The sequence below is a fragment of the Salvia splendens genome, chromosome 14 (assembly GCF_004379255.2).
Source record: "Salvia splendens isolate huo1 chromosome 14, SspV2, whole genome shotgun sequence".
In the NCBI taxonomy this organism is placed as follows: Eukaryota; Viridiplantae; Streptophyta; class Magnoliopsida; order Lamiales; family Lamiaceae; genus Salvia; species Salvia splendens.
The window spans coordinates 5,021,456-5,038,040 of record NC_056045.1 but is presented as its reverse complement, the minus strand read 5'-3'; the positions used below and the strand labels follow the sequence as shown (position 1 = coordinate 5,038,040).

General features: G+C 37.9%; 4 protein-coding genes across 9 annotated transcripts; 2 read left to right on the top strand and 2 right to left on the bottom strand.

The window, feature by feature from the left end:
• Positions 1 to 849: 849 nt before the first annotated feature.
• LOC121763376 (myosin-2-like) lies at positions 850 to 3,174 on the top strand. Its single transcript, XM_042159386.1, has 2 exons — positions 850 to 2,882; positions 2,927 to 3,174. The coding sequence occupies exon 1, from the start codon at positions 993 to 995 to the stop codon at positions 2,874 to 2,876; it is 1,884 nt and encodes a 627-aa protein (XP_042015320.1). The 5' UTR covers positions 850 to 992; the 3' UTR covers positions 2,877 to 2,882; positions 2,927 to 3,174.
• Positions 3,175 to 6,021: 2,847 nt separating this feature from the next.
• On the bottom strand, positions 6,022 to 6,942 carry LOC121765771. Its single transcript, XM_042161999.1, has one exon. It carries the CDS (start codon positions 6,868 to 6,870, stop codon positions 6,256 to 6,258), a length of 615 nt encoding a protein of 204 aa, XP_042017933.1. The 5' UTR covers positions 6,871 to 6,942; the 3' UTR covers positions 6,022 to 6,255.
• Positions 6,943 to 7,544: 602 nt separating this feature from the next.
• On the top strand, positions 7,545 to 11,578 carry LOC121765768. Its single transcript, XM_042161992.1, has 5 exons — positions 7,545 to 7,700; positions 8,466 to 8,780; positions 10,068 to 10,269; positions 10,642 to 10,870; positions 11,167 to 11,578. Exons 1-5 carry the CDS (start codon positions 7,602 to 7,604, stop codon positions 11,378 to 11,380), a joined length of 1,059 nt encoding a protein of 352 aa, XP_042017926.1. The 5' UTR covers positions 7,545 to 7,601; the 3' UTR covers positions 11,381 to 11,578.
• Positions 11,579 to 11,742: 164 nt separating this feature from the next.
• LOC121765769 (nuclear transcription factor Y subunit A-1-like) lies at positions 11,743 to 16,248 on the bottom strand. Of its 6 annotated transcripts, none has more exons than XM_042161993.1 (7): positions 16,123 to 16,248; positions 14,852 to 14,984; positions 14,429 to 14,714; positions 13,742 to 13,857; positions 13,596 to 13,661; positions 12,467 to 12,631; positions 11,743 to 12,349 (listed from the first exon to the last, which is right to left on the bottom strand). In XM_042161993.1, exons 2-7 carry the CDS (start codon positions 14,852 to 14,854, stop codon positions 12,086 to 12,088), a joined length of 900 nt encoding a protein of 299 aa, XP_042017927.1. In that variant the 5' UTR covers positions 14,855 to 14,984; positions 16,123 to 16,248; the 3' UTR covers positions 11,743 to 12,085. The 6 variants fall into 6 exon arrangements, with proteins under 6 accessions (XP_042017927.1, XP_042017930.1, XP_042017929.1 ...); XM_042161996.1 differs by having other exon boundaries at positions 14,429 to 14,696; positions 14,878 to 14,984; XM_042161995.1 differs by having other exon boundaries at positions 14,429 to 14,749; positions 14,878 to 14,984; positions 16,123 to 16,247.
• Between the last annotated feature and the right edge of the window lie 337 nt (positions 16,249 to 16,585).

Below are 16,585 nucleotides of genomic sequence, written 5' to 3'. Positions count from 1 at the left end.
AATGACGTGGTTATAAAATTTCTCCTTCTATTATTAATAGCCATATTATCACTTTCTTTTATTCATTTCAGCAAATTACTAGTAGTATTCTTAGCTAAAAATCGACTATAGACAAGTGAGCCCTGACTGGCAAATTATCTAAGAAAAATAAGTAATCTCGACACACAGATTCTACAAAGGAATTTTGATATTTAAAAAAAAAATTATTTACACCTATGTAATGAATATATCTATTGGCGGTATTAGAGGTCACATTATTTAATTATTAGATAATTTTATAGTAATGTTTAGATACAAACCGCCTCAAATGAATAAATTTGTGATTGGGGAATAAAAAAAAGGGCGTTGGTCAAATTACATAGAAGCATTTATTAGGGCACCCAACCACGGGTGGGCACTAAAAATGACGAAGCTTCGTCTTTATTCGAGGTACATACTCCTACTAACTCCATTTATGGACCATTAATGATTCTCACCAAGGAAAAAAATTAATTTTGCAAGACTAATAAAAAATTAATATTTGAAACAAAGGAAGTCGTATTTTTTATTTTAATTTCCATAAAATTTAATTATTTTTCTTTGTTATGACTAACTATTTTCTCTTTTTCTTCTATTTTCTTTGCTTTTATCTATTCATTTATTAAATAATGTTTTTGCTAATTTTATATTAAAACATATACGGTTTACTAACATTACTCAGTCAGTTTGATTGAGAGCTAAATATTTTTTTCGACTCGAGATATTCTGTAGATAATAAAATGAAAAACGTAATATTTCTATTTTTAGAAATATCTCACTTTAAATTTAAATTTGATTCCCATCTCTTTCATATCTCTGTCTGCAGCCCCCTTTTTCTTATTGCGGTTACAATTCGTGCGGCATTATATTCGATATCACAAAATTTAAACGAAAACCCTCAACCCTTCATCTTCAATCCTTTTTTCCACCACCAAAAATTAGGGCAAATTATTTGCCGTTAAAGGAAAACCCAGATGGCGAAGAAGAAAGCGTCCAATGCCAACAACGTGAAGCAGGACGAAACGGTGAAGTCTCACTCGATGGACTTGCCGCCGCCGTCTACCGTTGATTCGGAGAAGCTCGAGAGCCTCAAATCTCTGAATCAGATGCTGCTCAAGGAGGCGGTTGAGCGCCGCCAGCAGGTGGACTCCCTTCTCCAGTCCAAAGGCTCTCTGGAGACGGAGCTGACTCAGTCGAACTCGGAGAAGGAGACTTTGGGCTCCGAGTTGGCTCAGCTTGTCGACCGGGTGGCGGAGCTCGAAGTTGAAAGGAGAGTTGTGGCAGTTTACATAGATAATCAGATTGGTGTGAAAGGGGAGGAGTTTGTTAGGGAAATGAAGAGATTGGAGATGGAATTGAGAGAGAAGGAGAGAGAGGTCGGGGATAGAGCGAGTACGATTGCGAGGCTGAATGGAGCGTTGAGTGAGAGTGAAGGTGCATTGGGGGCTGAGAGAGAGGCTTCAAAGCGAGTTCGTGTGGAGAGGGATGTTTTTGAAGCTAACCTGAATCGGCATATTAAGGAGGATTTAGTGTTGAGGACGAATCTGGCTGAATTGAGTGAAAAAATTAGGGATTTCGAGAGGGAGATTGAAGAATCACGAACTGCCTACAATGCTCTAGTGAGTGAGAAAGAAGGAATGGCAACGCGGATCAAATTTCTGATGGAAGAGAAGGATATGTCGGTGAGGGATTTGATGGAGTCGAATAAGCTTATAGAGAAGATGAAGGATGAAATCAGTGTGATTGTTTGGGAAAAAGAAGAGGTTGAGAAGGAGAAGAATGGGGAGATTGGCAAAAGACAAGAGTTGGAGAATGTTGTGACCGGAATCAACAAGATGGTGGCTGGCTTGAAGAAAGAGGAGGCGAAGCTGCAGAAGATGGTGGCCGAATTGGATAAGAAGTGTGCTGATGGTGAGACGAAGCTTAGTGAGATGTGGAAGGATACTGATCGATTGGTTGGGGAGGTGAAGTTGAGTGAGAAGAGGTATAAGGAGTTGGCTGCGGAGAAAGGTGTAATTGAAAAGGAATTGAATGATGCGCGTAAGAATGTAGCTGAGAGGAGTCTTGAATTGGAGGGCTTGGCTAATGAGAAGATTGCGATTTTGGAGGAAAAAAGTAGTGTGGTGGGCCAAGTTAGAGAGTTGGAAAGCCATGTAGATGGACTAAGGGATGCTGTTGTCAAGTTGGGGGGATCGAATGTGGCTTATGTTGACAAGATAAGGAACTTAGAATCTCAAGTTGGTGAGTACAAGAGTAAACTCGAGAAGGTTTATGTTGAAAGGGAAGGAGTGGAGCGTTGCCTCGATGAGGAGAAGCAGAATGCTCTGAAATTGAAGGCTAAGATTGAAGAAACGGAGAAAAGAATCGAGGAAAGCCACAGGGCTAGTGGGGAGGTGAAGACAGAGAAGGCCGCAATCTTGAGTGAGAAAGTGGAGTTGGAAAGCCGATGTGGAATGCTGAGGGAGGAGATTGCTTCTCTACAAGAAACCATTGCTAAATTGCAGGCTGAATTTGATTCAATGAAGTGTAAGGCAGCGACAGCAGATTCCAACTCAGAGCTAGTGTTGAATATGCTGAAGGGCACATCCGCTTTCTGCTCGAAAGAGAAGTGTGAGGGCGAAGTTGGCAACGTGCACGTTAATGGTGAGGCGTTGAAGGTGCACGCAGTGGAAATGGAGGCGATAAAGAATGCTTTCAAGAGCAAAGCTGGTAAGATGGAGGAGATGAATAGGCAGTTGGAGGTGCTGCGGAGCAGTGTGATGGACGAGCAGAAGAAGAAGAGCTTTTGGACTATGTTGTCATCGGCCACCACGCTCTTGGCTGCATTGTCCCTTGCATATGTTGCTCGTGGCCATTGAAACAACGTTGTTTTGGGTGCTCTCCTCTGATTAGTGTTGGAGGCATGAAGTGAGTTTTGTTATGCTAACTAGAGGTGAAAACAGACTATGACGAGGTAGTATAATAGTTGAGAGATTTCGTTTATGAAAAAATAAGCAAAAGCTTTGATGCTAATGGCAGTTTGATGCCAGGGGTAGTGAGTAGATGAGTAACAACTCTTTGCTTTCATCTCCTTTATGCAGCTACTCTTTGTCTAAGTGATGCTGCTTAATTTTGTTTCCTGTTTCTTGTTTCAATGAATTTTGTTTACTACACCAACTCTACTGTTTGTGTGTGTGTGATGCCACCAATTCAGTGAAATGCTGTTGATAATAACATTTCAACGACAGACCACTTCCTATTTTCTCCTTTTCTTCTTCCTTTAATTGAAATACGGTGGGGAGAATTTATTTTATTCTTCCTCCACGCTAGGGTAAAAAATGAAAAAAATCCTCAAGACTGATGATTTAGGGCATTACTCCGAGTCGCGTAAACTTAATTTTAGAAATTCTTGACTACTTGCCACTACAAATAGGCTTGAATTTAGGGATTTCGATTTTTATTTTTGCCAACAATAAAACTGAAAATCAAAATCGAATCAAATTGTTTGAAATATCGGATTTGAAAATTCAAAAAATGAGGCTAAACAATCACATTTGCCCACTACATAAATTTGCCTGCCTTGTTTTAAAATAAAATAAAATCAAGTGTTTGTCTGGATTGATTGTCTTTTGTGCCTATATTTCAATCCAAAAAAGAGTGTGCTTTTCTATCTCCACCCAATAAAACAAAATGTAGATATTTGTGTATTGTATTTAGTTAACTTTAACATTTTATGGGCAATTACTTTTTGGTGCTCGTTGGCACAACGCTACAAGTTAGAAAACATGCATGCGAATGATGTTCCTCACTGTTTAAAGGTTGTTAATACCCTACAATGTACTCTTAGTACACTTTTATAAACCAAATTTTAATGTTTTTTCATAAACTATATCCAATTTATGGTGTCTTTCCAAAACCTAGAGTTTGACAAAAAGTTTGATTTACCCCCCGTTCTCAACAACGAGAAATCTTTGGTGTATTGGAGTTTAATTAAAATAAATTAATTTTGAGTTAGGGCATCCGCAACGCGTCTCGTTGCGGTCCCTATCTCGTCTCGGAGAGACGAGACGGCAGCGAGACAGCGTTGCGGGCTCCGTCTCGTCCCCAGCTCGTCCTGTAACTCGTCGCGGAGAGACACTTGGCGAGCTGTCTCGCCACGCGCGTTGGCGACGTGGCGAGCTGCGGTTCGTTCGTGACGCCCACTCGCCGGCCCGCGAGTAGACGTTATTTATTTCCGTTGAAAATGTATTTTTTATTATTATTTTTTTTAAAATTCAGAAAAAATTCAAAAAATAAAAAAAAATCCCAAAATTATACTAGCCGTTTATAGCTGTTTTTACAAATTCTTTATTTTTTTTTTAATTTTTTTAAGCCTCCAATCACTTCTATAAATATCATCATTCCTACAAATTAATCCACAAAAAAAAACTCTCTATTTTCACTCAAACACTCTACATTCTTCATCTCAAAACATTATTCTTCTCCCAAATTTAATCCATTCATAGATCCATTTGAGCAAATGCATCGAATAATGGAAGAATCGCTAGCAGAAGATCGACGTCGGGAGGAGGAAGCCGCGGCGCCTCAAAGGCGATCCCGGGCTTACATCCATCGTAACCGGGAGGAAGCCACCGCAAGGTTATTTAATGAAGTATGTTTTTATTAATTGAATTTGTTGAAAATAAAAATAAAAAATGAAATTGAATGAATAGTTAAGGGATGAGATGGTTAAGAGATGGAGGGTTGCATGTGTTGTCTCTTAGTTAAAAGATGAGATGAAAAGTACAGTGTGGCCCATGAATAGTGAAGAGATGATACGATTAAGAGACGGATAAGAAACAGCGTTGCAGATGGCCTTATTCATATTTTGTGCCTGACTATTGTGAATTTTAAAGAGAAAAACGAGAAAGTTGTCGTTGCAATGCATGATTAACTTGTTAAACACATTAACATATAATCCAGCTAAGAACCCAACGAGCTGACTCATTATTTAACTTTAGAATATTCGTATAGGACATAAATCAAGCAATTCATAAAATTGAAGAGTTTTTGAAAGAAAATGTAAATCACAGGCATAATAATAAAAAAAAACTGAAAATTATGAACAAAACATGATTCCCTATAGGCGTATCATTAAAAACTAGCGCTAATTCATAATTTATCGAGGTAAGATTGCGAGTGAGTAATATTTCATGCTAACTAAATAACGTAAAGGATATGGAACGCCAGAAGCCTCGAGACAGAAAAATCAATGATACTAGCTAGTAGTAGGAGTAGTATTTCATTGAAGAAAGCTACCCTCCCTACACCATCATCCACAAGTTAAACTGAACTACTTCAGATAACATGCCACACATTAAATGCCTAATGAATGAAATAATGCAGAAATGTAGTCTCTCTTTCTCACTGCACTTAGGATACTTGATCAAAATGCCCAAGAAGAAAGAAGCAGATTGGCAATGCTCCTCAAATACTTAGAGCACAATTCAAAAACTTCCTAGCTACAGACAATAACTTGCTAAATTGAGTCCTAGAAGTTACCTTCCTAATCACAACTAACATATGCCTACTTAGAAGGGCTCAGAAAATCAAAACCAAAGATAAAACTTGAAGTGGTAGGTCAAATATATTGCAATTAAAAAAATCTGATTTCCATCTCTTTATTAGTGGGTATGGACATCTAAACTCATAGCACAGGCCACTCCACAGGTTCCTACTCACGAAATTCACGTCACGTAGCGTGGAATACCAAAGGCAGAACGCAGTGCCAATGCAATAAAAATCAGAAAGAAGAGCTCCTCAAAACAGCCTATAAGCCCTAAGCTACCCAAAAGCAAGTTACACAACCCCAACTCATTTTTTAAAATAACTCTACTATGATTTGTTATCTCCATAGCATTATACACCACTCCAATTTGATATCTCTAGCTCACAACATATTGACAACTTATAATCTTTTAACAATACATCTAATACCTTCTGAAGCTTTTAATCTCTCTAAGATAACCTTAACCAAACATCACATAACAAACATAAATAATCCAGCTTTATTCAACATCTTGAGTTAAACAGAAAAGCCTAAATCCCACATACTCAATCAAAGTCATAATTCCCAATATTAAGTATAGCAATAGCACTATCAAACAGTACAAGACAGATACTTCAAGGCAATTGAATTTCAAATCCCTTTGCATCTTATCAAATCCACAAAACACACACACACACACACAAATATATGTATATATACTGATATAATCATCAAACCACCTCCTTGGCAGGCGGCGCAGGTTTCTTGAGGTCGTCGGTGGTCACCGCAGGGATCGACACGTACCCTAATTTCCTCTTGATAGCGGCGACGTCGTCTTCATCCTCATCGTCGGAAGCATCGTCGAAATCGAATCGGCCGGGGGAGAAGAGGGCGTACAAGAAGTACATCACGGCACCGGTGAGGGCACCGCAGCCGACGCCGAAGAGCAGCGCGCCGACGACGCTCATGATATCAGCGGTCCGATCGCGGATTGAGCTGGAGACGGAGGAATAGAATTTGAGAGGGGAAAAGGCGGATGACGTCATCGCTGGAGATGAGTGAGAATTGGCGTCGGAGGAGGGATCGGATTTGAAATTGAGCGAGGGGAGGTGGCCTGAGAAGGGTTTGGGGGCGGTGGAGGTGAAGATGAAGGTGACATAGCGGGGATTGAGGCGGTGAATTTGGGGGTTAGGGTTTGCAGGGTGGGAATGGAAAGGGTAATAGGTGGTGGTGGTGGTGGTGGTGGTTGTGGCGGAGAAATAGAAAATGGTTTTGCAGGGGCGGGCGGAGGAGGTGGCTGCGAGGAGGGAGAAGAGGAGAAGCGACGCTAGAGCTGAGGCTGCCATTTCTCCTGTCAACAGAGATGAAAGATTGAAAGATGAAAGAGAAAGAAGGTAAATTCCTTTGGATTAATAAATAAAAATTGAACACGATTTCAATTTATTTTTGTTAAATGACTCAAGGTCAATGGAAAAATTGAACAAGAAATAGAATTATCTAAATTACTAGTACAATGGTACAATAATTCAAATTCCAACAAAAATGTCTTTTGACAAATTACTTTCAAGTTTCAACTCATATTTTTAACTACTTTTTTCTAATCCAAACTCAATAGTCAATTATAACATTATGATTTATGAGAATATTTGAAAGCTACTACTTGGAGGCTTGGAGTTTTTCAACTATACTACAAATTTTAATACGTACAAAATTGATAAAGCATAAAAAAATAAAGATTAAATATAGTTTAATTGTTTATGGAAAATGGATCTATCTTAATACAAATAAAAACTAATCAGAATTAGATAAACACTAATTTTAAAAATACTAAAAAATGTTTAAAATTAAATTTTGCAATAGTTGAGAAAGAAATGTAGTAATCCCATTTCCAACTAGAATCAAACACGCAACAGAGAAATGGGCCGCTAACTAAAAATATGTAAATGGGCTTACAGCCCAACAATATACCACCTACAGTTATGAAATGTAAAGAAAATTTATTATTTTTTTCCCCAAAAATGTACACACAGCATAAGACACTGTAACTGCAAGAAAAGCAGAACCGAGAGTTGTTGAAATGAAGAAAACAAGTGGAGGCGGAGGCGGAGGAGCAGCTGGCGATAAGAAGAGAGGGCGCCGCTCGTACGTGGACTCATCTACCGATACCCCCCCTAGGGTTAGTTGTATTCTCAATTTTGTAGTTGAATTGTGCCCGCATTTGAGATCGTGATCGTTTCACCCTGTGAAGGTTTGCACTTTGATTTTTGTGTTTGGTCGTGCAGCTATGTTTCACAGAAATATCTGCAGTCTATAATTTACGGATGATCTCTTGTTTATTTGAATTTTTGCTGTTTAAAACTTTAAATCTTGGTTAGGTTGAAAAGTAGTACATTTAGAAGGACAGTCATCTTCAATGAAATTAGGAAGACTTAATCCAACGGCTGTTCCAATTAGTTCAAGTTGATAGTGAATGGTTCATTTAGTTAGTGAAACAAATTCCTGTTTCTCATTCACTGTTCTGCCCTTTTCCTGCAGAGATGAACATGATTTATGTGCTCCTTCATTTCTTTTTATTTGATTTAACATATTATATTAAGAAAATGACTCTATTTAGGGGCACTCGCAAAGGAAACATGGAATCCGTTACATGTAAAATTCTTTATTATCTTAGAAAATGGAATTTGCATTCCTTGACCCTAGCTTGTTAGTTTGATTGAGTTGTACGGATGTGATTGCAGCTGCGCACTTTGTCCCCTGTGCCAGTTATGGTGATAACAGCACAACCTCTGGATCCTATTGCACACACAAACGAATTAACCTATAAAAGGAATGTCCAATAAGGAGTAATTGATTTTTTTATGATGTTTCCTATTTGTATGAATTATGAAATGAGGGTGGTAGGAAATTTGTTCTCATATTGACGTTGGACTTTCAATTTCAGAAGCAAGCTGCAAAGAAGGATGTTTTTCAGACATTTGCTGAGAAAGTGAGGGACCATAAAGAACTGGAGTCTAGGTGGGCTGTTTTGCAGGAAACAAGAGTTGAATATTTTAGAGGGAAAGATTTTGTTAGTTTCTTGAGAAATCATCCCGAAATCAAAGACTTACTTGAATCAGATAAGAATTTAGAAATCGAAGACATTGCAAACTCGCTGTTGAGAAAGAATCTTATAGTGCGATGTGACCGTGTTGTCAAAACTGTTCGACCTGGAAAGAGAAAACTATCTACATGGCCTGCACATTTGGAGATTTTTCCTGTAAGTTCCTTCCAAAACTTTCATATGTGCAATAAGGATTAAATGTGTACTGCTCAGTGCTCTGTGTTCTGGTCGAAGTTCTATTTACCACTTGTGTTACTCCTTTCACTAGACGTGCTGGTCAACATTTCTAACTTTATGTGACTGACTCAAAATTGATAAAAGAGTGTGGCTTTTTGCACCCTTTTAATTCTACCAACACTAACTGGACTCAAACAGTAAAAGGACGGAGGGATTCTCATGCATGATTTCTTTCCTCGACAAACAAAACGGACCAAGTATCCAAGTCTTTCCAAACATTAGAAAGAAAAGCCCTAAACCATAATAATTGTCCTGCTGGTCTACAACTCCTTGGATGTTGGTATTTTTGAGGGATGACCAGGCACCAAGTTACCAACATCTCATAGCCACTACAGTGAGTTGCACTTACTTCATTGATGAATACAAGTACCAGCTGATGGTGTTGGTATTGAGTGGCAGTTGATTGGGAGTTTTTAATAGAGGAATGACTGATGTGTTGTGAGCTCATGAGCTCGCACAAACTTTTCAGCTAAAGTGGCAGCACTCGTGGGTGTCACCTTCAACTATTGATAGTTTTAGGATGGAATGGTGATGTTATTGGTAAAGATGGTGAAGCTATTCTGGGTGGTGTTTTCAGGTGGTGATTGGTGGCAGAGAAGCAATTTTGTGCATCAGTCAGGAGATCTGACAGCAGCATGATCTGCAATCCTGTTCTGGCTGTTCTTGTATGATTCGATGTTATCTGAAGAAGGGGCAATGGTGGTATGACAGAGCTAATTAGGGCCATTTTCATCATTTTTCGTTGGGTCATTCTCACTATAAATAAAAAATAGTAAAAAATAAAGAATTGGTGTATTAAGATCTGTCAATGTGATTATCACTCCTGTTAACAAATATGAAATGGATGCTACATGGAAGTTCCAATAACATAACACCTATTTGGGGACATGGTGTTAAAAAGATAAGCTGAAGGTCGTGGGGTTGCATCTGACAGATAGGAATGATCACATTTTATTGTGCCGTTGTATTTGTTATTCTCTTCTTTGCTTGTATTTACATTTCTTGTATGGATATACCTTGATCGTGACCCTTTTCCACCTGGGCTGTGTAGCTCTTCTTTCTTTTAATTTTTTATCATAAACTGAAAAAAATGTTGGGAGTCAGGAGGGGTGACTCTCCTTGCTTATTAGACAGTGAGTTTGATGGTTTATTATCTTTTTAGTATGGATATCTTGCTTTCCATATCTTATTTTTTGTGATATGCAGGACCAAGTATTTTCTGATAATGACGCATTCTTCGCATGGACTTTTGTCAACCGAAGACCATTATGGCAGACTCTTCTCTCATTTTGCTGGCCTGTTTTGACGCTAGCAATATGCTTGTTTCCTGTTTATCCCCACCAAGTCAAGCTACTTATTCTCTACTTCTGTGCGGGTGTATTGCTTCTTATACTCTGCCTGCTTTTATGTAAGTGTTTGGTGCTGATGTTATTGTCATTTTTATACATTGGATCATCCTGCTGACCTATATCCACATGGCCTAACTGATAGAATAGATCTCTAGGTATGTATGTATTCACTTTGAAGTATCTCAATAACTTCATATACACTGAAAGTTATGTTAGCATGTATGGCTGATTGATATCCAAGACAGAAGAGCTGTTTGTTATGTGTTACACTTTCTCTTGTATAATCATACTATTTCTGTTTTTAGTTGTTAGAACATCTAACTTGAGTAGTTCCTTCATGTTTTGTAGATCACTGCATGAGTATTTATGTTGGCTGTACTTTTTGATTTGTATGTTACCTTGAACTAATATTAGGTTTCATTTACTTGCAGTAAGGGCCCTTGTATTCGGAGCTCTATGGATTGTTCTTGGAAAAAGGGTATGGTTCTTCCCGAATATTCTTGCAGAAGAAGCAACTCTTCAGGAGTTATTCCAGTTTTGGCCCCAGAAAGATGAGGGAGAGCGCCCCAAGTGGACTGCTCGGTTGTTTTTTGCACTTGTTGCCGTTCTTGTCATTCTATTACTGAGGCACCATGCTCCGGATGAAGCCGCCAGAGCCAGGTACTGGTTATGAACTTTCATCTATCCAGTAAAAATTTATGATAGCTTCTAAGAAGTCTGTATTTTTTACCAGTAAACTATATGAATTGTTCTTTAGTACTATCATATATGCTAAATGCATATATGTTTGTTCACCGCGTGCTTTGGTGGCTGAACTATTTTGAGCTTATTGATCATGTGATCTCGATATTCTCAATATAACCAAAGTAAATTGCCCCTGCTTGTTTTGTGTTCTTGCCTAATTAGTGAGACCATAAATTCCATTAAGCTGAAGTGTGGTTATTCTGTGTTTATAGGTACCAGAAGCGGGTGTCCAATATAATAGATGATGTTCTCGAATGGTCTCCCAGGCTTGCCCTGTCAGGTATGATGGACAAGGTTAATGAGACAGATTATGAGAACAATACAACTGATGATGGTGTCAAGGCAACACCTCAGCCTGATCATATAGAGGGCGAAACAATTCCAGAGGAATTTGAGGCTGATGAAACCCCAGATCACCATTATTAAATATTAGGATGATATGCTACCACAGTAATGAAAGTTCTAACTCCAAGTTTACATTTGTATTCTTCACCGTACCCTATGTATTCTCTTTTATCTTCAGGTTTCTTTTTCTTTTCTTTTTTTCAAATAATGTTTTCACCTCTCATTTGTCTGTGGATTTTGTTGCGAGTAAGATGATATGTTATGCTGGAAGTAAGTTTACAAGTGTGCCTTATAAACACATAATTTTATTGAACCTTTCAAATGTCAAGCGAGTATAAGTGGGACAATGCAATAGACAATGTCACTAAAATTGCTCAAAAATTGACATTTGATAAGCCAAATGCTGTCAACTCCAACCTCAGTTAGTCCAGCCAACTAGCACATTAATCAAGTTCCAATAAACATTTTATATCAAACCAATACTGTAGTAGCATAGCTTGGTTCAATCCAACATATTATGGCAAGTGCATTTTTTTAAATCTGGAAATTCGACCACTCCAAGCATTAAAAACACGAAGCACAACTTTACAATAATTCTAGGAAAAGTAGGTTTCGCCTACTCAAAACTCAAGCTTCCTTCCCACTAGCTCACAAGATTTTATACAGAAAGTAACAAATAGTCATTGAAACAAGCCAAGAATGAATTGCCGCCCAGCTAGTGAAAAGCCGGGATTTTAAGACTTCGAGAAAATCACCACCACCTGCATATGTAGTTCTTTCCTGTCTTTAGTGAGAAAGGGGCTGGTGAGATTTCTGCAAGTTGGTTTGCTTCCTAAAATTGCAAGCACCAGCATTGGTCTGAACCCCAGGCAATATAGTTCCAGAGAGGAAGGACTTGGCACGTGATGAACTATTGATGTGAGACAAGACACCGCCTGAGCTGGGCTCTGTATCCTTACAGCTGTCCGCATCAGACTTCTTTGCAAAACGTCCACCAGAACCTCTTTCTCTCCGCAAGGCGTGTTGATGCCGGGACTCATGGAGATAAGGCTGCAAATATCAGAGACCCAAAAAAAAACATTAAGTAGTAATACCAGAGAAGTATAAGAAGTACCAAGCCCAAAGATTCTTGATGCATCTATTGATTACAAGAAAATGAAAAAACACCTTTCGGGCTTTTATTAGTTTCCTCTCTAGCTCTGCTTTAGCACGGGATTGTCGCCTTCGCAGAATACCATGATACTGCTTCGCATTAACATATACAGGCTCTTGCGCCATCTCCAAGGGTAGAGGCATCCTTGTGTGGTGCATATCGTACAAATGAGGACGGACCTTTACAAAAACCCATCTTTCATGATCATGAAGGCAGGCATTCAATTAAATGAAACTATTTTCAAGGTGTTTATGTCAAAGATTTACTGATCTTTAGGATAATGGTTTCAATTACATGGCACTAGATTGCAAGTACACACTATAACTCATCAGTACAACAAAGTCAAATTGAAGATATATATATATAGCTTAGAGAATCATGGAAGAATCAGTAATCTTGTCCAAATAACTAGACCACAAAACTGTGCAGATTCATATACATAGTAAAACCACTATTAGAATCAATCTATAAATATTCAGAAATCAGAATTGTCAAGCACACTGACAGACTTTGTTTAGGTCATGATATCATGTTACTTTCAAGAGCATCGTAGACAACATATACAACTAATTGTTAATATGGAACATTGTTGACCAAAGACCAAAGAAGCTCTAGTCCACAACAGAACTGTGGTGAGATTTCTATGGAAAGTTTGCAACTAAAACTCAAACATCCAATTTATTTTCAGGAACATCTCAACTCTCAAGACAGCAGTTACTAAGTTTTAAATTGTATTACAGCACGAACCTTTTATAAGACCAAATTTGACAAATAAACTTCAGAACACAATAGGATTATTTTATAGGTTTTTGCTGTAACTAAAACTCAAATGTCCAAACATACTTCATAGTTTGAATGAACTTAGTGAATCTGCACCACTCTCTGACTCTGTCTGCCTATACCACAAAGTAAAAGCAATTAAAGTTCATGTGATCCCTCCAATAGCACCATTTTCATTAAATTCATATCAAATGCAGAGGCAAGTTGTGAGATGCCCATAGGTACTTGCAGGATGCACACAGATACAAGCACAAACAACATGAACAGAGACTAGAATACTGCCTGGAAGTAAAGCAACTTTCTTACTACAAGGGCGTGAAAAATAAAAACAACAACAGTACAGTTCTGCAGCCATACTCATACCAAAGGTTGACCATAAGCTGCCATCATTCCTCCATAATATGGATCATACGGATTAGGTCCACAGGCCTGAAGATAAACATATTTTCATGTGAAAAACAATAGATTTGAACACTTCAAGATATTGCGACAGTGTGCAGCATTCTTACAATTGAGTGTGCAGCGAGCTCGGCTTGTGGAGCTTGGTTGAAGCTTACATCAGGTCTTGGATGGAAGGTTGGTGGAACTTGCAGATGCTTCGGACCCTCCCGCTCATAGTTTCTTTCTGCAAGTGGTATATCAAAATTTGTGTCAGATTCAATTCAAAAATGTATTATACTCTGTTGTCATATTAACATAAAACTGTACGCTATTATAAGTAAGAAATACAACCTTTAGTTTCCCATTTGGTAAACAAAATTTTGCTTGGAAGAAATGAAGAAACTAATATCAGGCACACAATTGAATGCTAATGTTAATCTTCTTTCACCGGCATTAGTTTTTGTTTATACATGGAATACATAAAACGATCAAAAAAATGTCCTTTCTAATAGGAATATAAAGAGAAATGGAAACTAGTCTGTCTAGTCCCAACAAATGTCCAATCACACTTTTGTTAAATTAAGGATGGATACAAAATTCACAAATACACACTTTTATAATAGTAATAGATTTTACTACTACTACTATTATCATCATCATATATTAATGACTGGACAATGTAATTTGGAACAAGATCAAACACAACCACCAACGTCTGGCTTGCCAGAAGGCAGAAGCCTGGTTGAACCAACTATCCGTCCGAACCAAAAATAAACACTAATCTTGAAACCTAAGTCGCAAGAACTAAACATTACCAGGCTGCAAAGATGAAGTGCTTGGTGACTGTTTCGCAGTATCATCATCCTCATTTATCCCACCTTCAGACTGTGACTGCTCATCCACAGATTGTTCCGGCGATGATGAATCTGATGCATTTTCCCGCATCATCATGGGGGAAAAGGAGTTAAATCCATTATTATTCAACCAAGGATCAGAATATCCAGTAGAGGTTGCAACATTATAAAGGTTGGGTTGTCCTTGGTTAACACTCTTAGGCTTGGATTGCATGCTCCTTTGATTTCTCCAGATGGTTGATGTGGCCTTACATTAACACAAAACGGAAGATCAAGTTGGTCCTAATGAGGAAAAAGTTAAAACTTTGGATACAGCTTAAATATTGAAAATAAACAACACACTCCAGGATAGAATACTGCAAAAGGGATTCTATAAGCACCCACCATAAATATGGTTTCCAATTAAGTACCTCAAAAGTGAGCCAGAAACACAAAGTTGTGAGGGAATCAATTCGCAAACTTACACCCAGTAATGCTAATATTTGGCCTCATAAATAACAAGTTACTATCCAAGACCCTGCCAATCACAATATAGAAACTCGCTTGGATTATTTAGCAATTATGTAAAGATAATTATTGAAATTCTCATAATTGGTAACAATGGGATTCCCACTCTACGAACTTAAATCGGATCATCAAGACAAACAAAAGAATACCTTGGTTTCCAAGTTCAGTGAGTGGAAAACAATAAACACAACAATGCATGTATTTAATGAATTGCACAAGAGAGAGATGAAGAAAAGTATCGAAGATAGATCTTCTGTAACACTCTGATCAATAGGCAAGCAATTTTCTAATTTATGCAGCCAGAATTCATGACAAGCAATTACCAACAGCCAAGCGTCTTTGAAAATGAGATATATATGCAAAAATGTTTTAAGCACAATTACGAGCAAAAATTCATGAGAAGATATGTACAGAAGACCTACAGCTTGCACAATACTTGCATGCCATTCTAAGTGATTCAGATCTTTCATTCAGCATCTTTTGCGTAAATTGTAAAAACATTTTATTTAAAAATAGCTCAAAGTATTGTCATTTATTTTTTCATACTTAGGGATAACCACAAAAGAGGTCATTCTGATCGGTAGGGAGGAGTCAATGAAAACTGAAGATTCTCAATTGATTTTATTCCAGGATCCCCATTCCAATTCCTCATTCTAGTACTTCTAAGCAAGCACCCCCGGTTATAGAATTGAAATCAAAAGTCTCCACTTCTTAAAGCAAGACGGGCTTTAACGTAATTTCGGCATACTAATATAAGACATGAACACTTCAATTATTGAAACCTCACAATTGTTTGCGCTAACTCCATTGAATTGAACCACCCAAAAAAATACATCTCACAAACTGAAAATAAAGAATGCCAACACACAACCTTGCAAATTCAAAACCAAAAGAAAAGGAGAGATAAAACACACCGGCACTTACTACGATGGTGGGGGACAGAAAAAACAACTCAAATAATTGCTACAAAACTTAAACCAGCGAGAATTCAAAACTAGAAGGAAGCACAGATCAGAAAGCTCATTCTATAAGAAAAATACACACATGCATATGCAAATAGAGAAATATACAGCTGAAAACATGCGTAGAAAGGGCACATGCAGCAGAAAATACACAAAATTGGAGGTAAAGAAAAGAGAGAAAACGACCTGTTAGGGCGAGGAGTGAAGAGGATCGGGAAAAGAACCCTAGAATTTGGGGATGTGAGAGAATTTAGAGTGAAGGGTGGAGTGCAGAATTTTTACAACAGCAGAAGTTGGGGTTTGATAAAGTCACCGTCTGTGACTCTGCGTACAACCCATAGTGTCCACGCCACACGTGTTACATGATCCTCTTTACTTTTCACCAAATGGATCGATCATTATTAAATCCATCAAAACATATTTGTTGGCTAAAATAAACTGTATTTTTCTACTTTTTGGTTAGTTCATGAAAAAGATTTCCATGAGAATCTTTATTTAATACTGTATAGAAAGAGGAAAAACGCATAATGTCATGTGCGTTTTTGATAAATAAAAATTACTTCTTTCGTCCATAAAAATGTTTCACTTTTTTTTAGTTGGTTCCACTAAAAATATTACTCTCTTCCCTTCATTCCATAGTAATAGAGAC